This window comes from Leuresthes tenuis, unplaced genomic scaffold, assembly GCF_036924035.1.
Source record: "Leuresthes tenuis unplaced genomic scaffold, fLeuTen1.0.hap1 SCAF_5, whole genome shotgun sequence".
NCBI lineage: Eukaryota > Metazoa > Chordata > Actinopteri > Atheriniformes > Atherinopsidae > Leuresthes > Leuresthes tenuis.
Genome location: NW_027325359.1, coordinates 13306595 through 13314851, shown reverse-complemented (window position 1 = coordinate 13314851; position 8257 = coordinate 13306595). Strand labels below are relative to the sequence as shown.

General features: G+C 41.3%; 1 protein-coding gene across 2 annotated transcripts; it reads left to right on the top strand.

Annotated features, from left to right (window-relative positions):
- The first annotated feature begins 571 nt into the window (after positions 1 to 571).
- Positions 572 to 7445, top strand: nr2c1 (nuclear receptor subfamily 2, group C, member 1). Of its 2 annotated transcripts, none has more exons than XM_072386128.1 (14): positions 572 to 673; positions 2462 to 2594; positions 2752 to 2985; positions 3142 to 3220; positions 3347 to 3526; positions 3617 to 3767; positions 4205 to 4301; positions 4554 to 4738; positions 5125 to 5278; positions 5390 to 5511; positions 5655 to 5797; positions 6030 to 6167; positions 6279 to 6384; positions 6554 to 7445. In XM_072386128.1, exons 2-14 carry the CDS (start codon positions 2523 to 2525, stop codon positions 6723 to 6725), a joined length of 1833 nt encoding a protein of 610 aa, XP_072242229.1. In that variant the 5' UTR covers positions 572 to 673; positions 2462 to 2522; the 3' UTR covers positions 6726 to 7445. The 2 variants fall into 2 exon arrangements, with proteins under 2 accessions (XP_072242229.1, XP_072242228.1); XM_072386127.1 differs by having other exon boundaries at positions 572 to 866.
- Positions 7446 to 8257: the final 812 nt, after the last annotated feature.

Sequence of the window (8257 nt, the reverse complement as noted above, 5' to 3'; positions counted from 1 at the left end):
AATACTGTGTCATGTTGTCAGTAAATGTAGAAATTGCTCATGGTACTGTTACTGTTTTTAAGTAAGTCATGTTTTTGATTAAGTATTTCCCTACAACACTTTATTTTGAAATGTAATCTGTTTCAGTGAAAATTTTGCATGCTGTAAAACCAACAATTGCTCCCTGGGATATGTCCCACCAGAATTCTTATCTGCATGCCAGAAATAGCTACATAACTTTCTATATGACACAGACAAAATGTCAAATTTGCACAAGAAAACTGAGAGTAGCAACAATATTTAAACCACAACTTGAGGTGATTTTACAGTTGGCTTTATTACTCCAGACACATATATAAACTCTACATATTCACACTTGGTCTCACATCCAAAATACGGCCAAAAATGGCTATAAAGAGATACAAAACAGCAGACATTATCTCAAAATACTACAGAGATGTCCAATTATGGTCAATTTGAAGCGATGAAATGCAAACACGGGGCCCATTGACAAATGGCTGTATGTGTCTGACTGACACAAACCGCAGCGACCAAACTGCGCATGTGCGCAAATAGTTTATTGATTAAAAAAAAAAGGTCACGAACTCTGACCCTCCCACCAACTGTAGAAAATATTTAAAGTATTAATTTATTGGAGATTGTGTATTTTTCTGACATACTGCCTCCTCGGACGGTAAGAATGGTATACTAACGTGTACGCACGAGAAGTTCATGAAAGAGCATCGAGCAGCCAGTAACACAGGAAGGAAGGCAGTGTACTGTAGGTCTACAGAGGGGAAGCTGCCGTTAGCTACAACTAGCAAACAGCTAACTTAGCTCGTTAGCACGGTCGTCAGAGGCTTGGTGGAAATAAATACGATTGGCAGGTACGTTAATTTCATATGTTTATTGATCTACGCGGTCGCTTTTGGAACCCATTGGGTAAATATGTGTCTGTTAAAACTGATCAAATGAAATACAGTTGGTTAGAGATATGCTAGTTAGCTGATAATCGTAACCGCGTTAGCCATCCGCGCTACAGTTAGCTGCTAGGCTGGTGTTGCTAATTACATTTCCTAAAAGCGACTACCTCACCAACGTACGGGTGAGTGTGATACCAGTGGGTTGCAGTGTTAAAACGCCAGCTGTCTTGCTAAACTGTCGAGCGGCGTAAGAGTCAGTCGATAGTACCTGACTGTTTTCGTCCATTTGTCGGAAGTGAAGTGTCGCCGTAGACTGCGGTTCGGCATCATGGGCCTTGAACCCTAGCATGCTTTAACCCTTCAATGTTGACCTTTCACCCACAGGAAAAGAAATACCTTTATCTTCCGTATCGATTTTAAAAAGCAGGCTGTCAAAAGCACGTCTGTGTTTATTTAGTGTTTTTGCCGCTCGTTTGTCGTCACTATAGAGAGATATTGAGCCGTATTTTATTTCTGGCTAGCGCCGGCTTGATTTGTTAGGCTAGGCCACAAACTAACATTTATTGACATCCAGTATAATTGATTGAATGCATGTATTTACCCGTTGGGTCAGACCAGTTTTTTTCAAGCAAATTTTCAGTTGTTAATAACATTATAATGTCACTTCGACCCGGTTGTAGCCAGAAATCTCTTCTGGCAAATAGGACGATTCCGCGAGTAAAGATGAAGGATGTAAGGACTCGTAACGTTTGTTAAGATTTTTCAAGACATTTGGGCTCTTCTAGGTGTCTTCTTAATAACACTGATTATTTCTGAGCCATTATCACACCATCCAAACTGCCTTTACACACCAGTTTATAAAAGGACCGAATCATATGAATAATGGATCAACATACGTGTGTTTGGGAAACAGAAGTTTATTGTAAAGGTTTCAGTATTTGTATTTTAGTAAAACGAAGTATTTAAATTTATCTTTTTGCAGAAGTTTATCTCATTAACACTCTGTCTAGTGAGAGTTTGTTTGAAATGAAAACATTTATCACCAACACAAATGTCCGCAATCAGATCATCTTTGATTTAATAAAGCTGTCTGATTTGCAATGTTAGCTCTCGACCAAAGCCTTCCTCATATCCACATAATGTAAAACATGTAGTATACCCAGATGTTTCCCTCTATTTTTTTGTAGTTATCATGTTGTGCTGTCTCTTGAAGCCATCGCCAAACGTTCGACAGCTGTTGTTCTAGTTGTGAAAGCTACAGTTGGACGTAACAGTATTTCCATGTCTGCATGTTGTGGCTTAGATCAGAATTCTCCAAATGGCTGAATTCAATTATCACTTACTCTGAGCATGACCTCGTTCAGATGAAGGTATGCAGAAAGTGCCATCTACATGGCAGTGTCTATTGGCTCAGCAGGGTTAATATCTGAATATCGCTGTCTATGTTAAGGTTGTCATTGGTCCACTGCAGCCACACTAATAAGGCTGCCTACACTGGGAAGTATTCCGCTCAAGTATATGGGTTCTTATTAAATTGATACATATGTCTTGCTCTGCAGGTGTGCGTGCCTCATGGGGCACTGATGTAAAGGGCAGTGGACGACGGTGTGCAGTATCAGAATGGATGGACAGACTCAAAGGATCCAGCTTGTGTCAGCAGACAACAGCATGGCTTTAGGACACAGAATACAGGTAATGCAATAGCCTGTTCCTCACCAAAGCTTGCTATTAGGATTAAATTGTGGGAATTAACGCATTCACAATTTGCATAATTCTCTTATCATTTCCATTAGTGTGTATGTAATATCATCACTCCCTGATTTTTTTTTTTTCACATTTGTCTTAATAGATTGTAACTGATCAGCAGACTGGCCAGAAGATCCAGATTGTCACGGCACTTGAGCCACCCTCCCCTGGAAAGCAGCAGTTTATCCTAGCAAATGCTGACTATACACCTGGTGGGAAGGTGATTCTGACGAAGCAGGAAGGCTCACCAAACAAGGTCATCCTCACCACCCCAGACGGATCTGGGGTTAACCAGCTGCTGTTTGCTGCCCCTGAACTGGCTGGACAGCAGATTCAGGTATTGCCTGAAGATGATGGTCACCTCTTCCTGACAGTTTTGACAAACAAGCTCCTGAAAGGTCTCATGACTCAAGCATGAACATGTTTAGTCAGTCTAAGCGTATTACTATGTTAGCTGTATTTAATTATTCTGTTGTCTCGGGTTGTTTTTCAGTTTGTTACTGAGGGCTCTGACCAGTCTGTGGTCAAGCCTGTAGTGGAGTACTGCGTTGTTTGTGGGGATAAAGCTTCAGGTAAGAATTACAGTAAATAAACAATACATAAGTATTAATATGTTTTTTTTATTTTATGTGACGATATGTTTTGTCAGTAACTTAAAAATTTGCTCACCTGTTGGTGTTTTCTTGCTCATCCCTCAGGGCGTCATTATGGAGCTGTCAGCTGTGAGGGCTGTAAGGGCTTCTTCAAACGCAGCATAAGGAAGAACCTGGTGTACACATGCAGGGGCTCCGGAGAATGTGCCATTAACAAACTACACCGAAACCGCTGCCAGTACTGTCGACTGCAGCGCTGTATAGCTCTGGGCATGAAACAGGACTGTAAGAGACCGTAATGCTGTTTATACACTGTTGTTCATTTGTTAATAAGGATTCACATGATTACGGTCTGATAATTATTTTGTCTATTAGCTGTGCAGTGTGAAAGAAAGCCTGTTGAAGTTAGCACCAGAGAAAAATCTGTGAACTGTGCAGCCTCCACAGAAAAGATCTACATCCGCAAGAACCTTTGTAGCCCCCTGGCTGCTACACCTACTTTTGTATCTGACAAGGAAACTGCACGGTACATTACACTCTTATAATATGCCTCTTATTAGCTTATTGGTATCATGTGTGCAAATAAATACAACACAATAAGTCTGCTACAGATATTTTCAGAATTTTTTTAAACTAGGTGTTGTACAGGGCAGCATTATATTGAAATTTCTTTCTTTGTTGAGAATTTTTCTGTACATGATGGAATGAGGAAATTAGACATTCCTCAATATTATGCATTCGAAACAAAATATCCCCACTTATTACGAGTTGAGCGAACTTACCACAGACAATTGACACCTTTCTGTCACATTGTGAAAGTCAGTATAGACTAAAGTAAATAACACTGTACACATTTAACAAATAAACTGGTGTGAGTAACACTCAGTTTCAACAAGAACACCAATTGCTGTGCATCAAATGATTTTAAAACATGGTTATAGAATCTCAAATCTCTAATTTCAGGTCAACAAGTTTGCTCGAGTCGAGCATGTTGCTCAACATTCAACAACCCTTCTCCAAGCTGGAAAACACCATCTTGATTCCAGCTTCCCCTGACAAGGTAACAGTGTTGCAATCAAAATGTAGCTCATGGAAACGTTTTTGTGGTGTGGTTGTTGGCACCATCGCCTCAGAGCAAGAGGGTTCCCGGTTCGAATCCCTGCGTCTCACCCAATCAGTGCCAGCCGTGATAGGCCCTAGCAGCAACCCTCCCCCACCCCGTTGACTCTGAATAGGCTTAAGCGGGGATGGATGCAATCACACAAGTCTTTTTTTTTAACACTTTTGATGATTACTGTTCCCTCCTCCACAGGAGGACCCATCTCAAGGTGATCTTGGTACATTGGCAAATGTGGTGACGTCGCTTGCCCACCTGAACAAGACCAGGGAGCCGAGTGACAGCGGGAACGAGATGATGGAAGCTGAGACACTTAGCAACGGTGACAGCTCAATTACAGACATCCAAGGCGATGATCAAACTGCTAGTGATATCACAAGGTGAGAGTCATCGTGTCAAACCAAAGTCTTTGATACTGACCAGTGGTTGTTTTTTTTTTTTAATAACTTGATGCACATATTGAACATCTCCAGTAGCATTTCAAGGAAACCCAGGGGCTGTTTTTATGCTTGTCACGAAGCTCTAATGCAATTTACTATAGGGCCATGTGGTTTCTGACTCTGATCTTACAGTTTTGATTAGATTTGGACTGGGTCGATCCAAAAATATGCCATCTTAGTTTATGTCAGGGTTGCGCTGCAGAGCTTTGAATTGTATTACGTATTACCTGTACTTTATTTTTAAGTGAGTTCTGTTAAATGTAAAAAATCCAAAGTGTGTATCTTTAAACATGAGCATTTTATGCCAAAATGTTGTGTATTTTCAGAGCTTTTGACACGCTGGCCAAAGTCCTACACCCTGGTGACAGCTCAGCGGGAGATTCCTTGGAGGCTACAATGCAGCTGATGTCAGGGGACCAGTCGGGCCCCGTGGTGGAGCTGGAGGGGGCCCTGCTTTCTGAGAGCCATATCCCTTTCAAGGTAGAAAGCTCAGCAGATGACTGTGACAGCTTGTAATTTCACCTAAACCCCTGCTTGTATTCTGAAGAGTTAGTTATAGATTAACATTGTATTTTTCCTTGTTCTCTGCAGCTTATGATGCCTTTGCCTGTACCAGAGTACCTTAATGTAAACTACATCTGTGAGTCAGCGTCCCGGCTACTTTTTCTCTCTATGCACTGGGCACGCTCCATACCTGCCTTTCAGACCCTCAGGTTAAGAGGATTTTCACTTTTTATTAAAAAAATGTTGTCATTGTTTCACAAATGTTAAACAGACATTATCACATATGATAAATGTGTTTAATCTGTGCCCAATGTTTGTACGAAATTTGAATCGATCATTTGTTATTTTCCAGTGGTCAAGACAATGACATCAACTTGATGAAAGCCTGCTGGAATGAACTTTTTGCCCTGGGCCTGGCACAGTGTTCCAACGTTATGAATGTTGGTACCATTCTAAGTGCCATTATCAACCATCTGCAGACCAGCTTACAGGAAGGTAGGAGGGCTCTGTTGATGGCTGTCTGCAAGGCTCCAGTACTGGGGTATCATTTCTGAGGGGTAAAGCAGTTTGGTTATGCAGACCTCAAGTATGTGATAAAATGAGATGTTAATGTGTTCTGTTAATTTTTGTGAGTCTTTTTCTTGAGTTTTCTGAAAACGTCTTAATCCTCTGCCTCTCACATCTCTTCTAAACCTTCTAACCTTCTTTTTTTTGTTGTTACATACAGATAAACTCTCCCCTGAAAGAGTAAAAGTAGTAATGGAGCACATATGGAGGATGCAGGAGTTCTGTAACGGCATGTCCAAGCTGTCCCCAGACTCCTATGAATATGCCTACCTCAAAGCCATCGTTCTCTTTAGTCCAGGTTTGTGGAGACAACTGGCCAGATTCCAAATTCTCATTTTGGTGTTCAAGTTGAATCCTTCGCATGTACGGGTGTACTTATTCAGTAGTATGTGCATTCCTTTCCTGCTAGATCACCCAGGCATAGATAATACTCCACAAATAGAGCGGTTTCAAGAAAAAGCGTACATGGAGCTGCAGGACTACGTCACCAGGACCTACCCAGAAGATTCTTATCGGTGTGTTGGCTTTACCTTTGCACTACATAACGCCAGCACTGCTGGAAAAGAAGTGGTGCACTCACACAAACTTAGTCTGTACAGCAGGACAGATTGATGCTGTTATCCCAGATTTACTCGCTACATGTTTGGATTTCATGTCTCCTTTCCCCCCCCTCATTACTCGCAGGTTATCCAAGCTGTTGCTGCGTCTTCCAGCCCTCAGGCTGATAAGTGCAGCTGTGACCGAGGAGCTGTTTTTCGCCGGGCTCATTGGAAATGTGCAGATCGACAGCATCATCCCTTACATTCTCAAAATGGAGTCCACTGATTATAACAGCCAAGCGGTGCCCGGCGTCTGACAAACTGTGTTATTTGTAACGGCAACATTGGATTGCGAAAACTGGACTGGAAACCATTCAAAGAGCCTGGCAGGCCAGTTACTGAATGGTTATAACATTACTATATTTATGACCGATTTATCATCTATTAACTCGGTTTTTTTCCTCATTTGCCGCTGTGTCTGACTCCTCAGTAACCAGTCAGTGCTGAGGTGGAGCGCAGCTCTCAAAGAAGACGGATAACAGCAGCAGAGCCTGCCAGCATCTGCGTGTTCAGGAGTCCACCCAAACTTGCATTGTAGGTTGTGCTTTTATTGTATAGTATTTTATGCTTTATAACGTCCATGTCTTTCTTTTGTGCAGATCTCGTTTGTACTTTGAGTGAATCGACATCAATTTGTTTTTCTGTGTTTTGTTTTTTTTCCACTCCTTTTCAGAAATGGCCATGCTTTTTTTATTTTAGAATAATAATGGTGGGGGGAAGAAAAAAAAAGTTGTCATAATGTGAACTGATCCGTGAGATTCGCTAAAGGTTATAACCTTCTTATTTTGCCGATCGGAAGATTGGCCGCAATAGATATTTGGCATTATGAATTAACTGTATATAAATTTGTATATAGAATGCACCAAGAAGCCGAATGGACATCACTTGGCAATTTGTGGATTCCATTGTTTTGGACAAATTAAGATGGATGAAAATTTATGGTCATGTCATTTGAAAATAAAAACATCTTTCAGTCATGTTTCTGTTATTTCCACAGTCAAGCTTTCTGGTATCCGTATGAGTTTGTGGAGCAGAGCTGATTTTGTATTGTTAAAGCTTGTGCTGAGGTCATGCACAGTCATGCTGGTCAAAGTTAATAGGTGAAATGCCTTCTATGTGGATGAAGGGTGGGTTAGGGTTAAGAGATTATTCGTCTATCAGCTGCGAAAGCTCTTTCAATGCAGAAAGCACTTAGATAACGGTGGCACAATCATAGGAGTGGGTACGGTCTCTGTTTGGCAAACAGAAAGTTGATGTCTGACCTGAGTTGTTCAAAGTCTGCCTAAAAGGAAAATGTCTTTAACAGCTGTTCAGTTAACCTTGAGTTTTTATCTCCATGCACCGCTTCATCACGGCCACTGCCTCATTTCCAGGAAGCCAGTTTACTGAGATATTTGTTTAGTTTCACAGAGAAATCCCTTGAAGTATGTGATACATATACCAGTGTGGGTTACAAAGGGTTTATTAAGTCTTCTCAGAATTTGACACTCCTATGAGCAGCTGATTGTTCATACCTTCCCTCTGAATTAATAATAGAAAATCTGTATCCTACCCCATGGACTTATTATTTTGTATTCACGGTGGTGGAAGTTGTTACAGGGCGCTGTACAGGGAACTAGACTTTGTGTTATTGGCTGATGAATTTTTCATTGGGGCTCTGCAGAACAGAGGATGGTGTCTGTCAGCCTCATTATGCTGTAGGTACTCCACGACTGTACCCGGCTAATTAAAGGCACTGACGGCAGCATTAAAACTTGATGAACAGATGAATGATATTGCCCACTGCTGT

Excerpts from the sequence above, each read along its gene's own strand:
- nr2c1 (XM_072386128.1), top strand. The coding sequence starts at position 2,523 with ATGGATGGACAGACTCAAAGGATCCAGCTTGTGTCAGCAGACAACAGC. Across the intron at positions 2,595-2,751 it reads CTTTAGGACACAGAATACAG|ATTGTAACTGATCAGCAGAC; the intron begins GTAATGCAATAG and ends TTGTCTTAATAG. Across the intron at positions 6,168-6,278 it reads CATCGTTCTCTTTAGTCCAG|ATCACCCAGGCATAGATAAT; the intron begins GTTTGTGGAGAC and ends CTTTCCTGCTAG.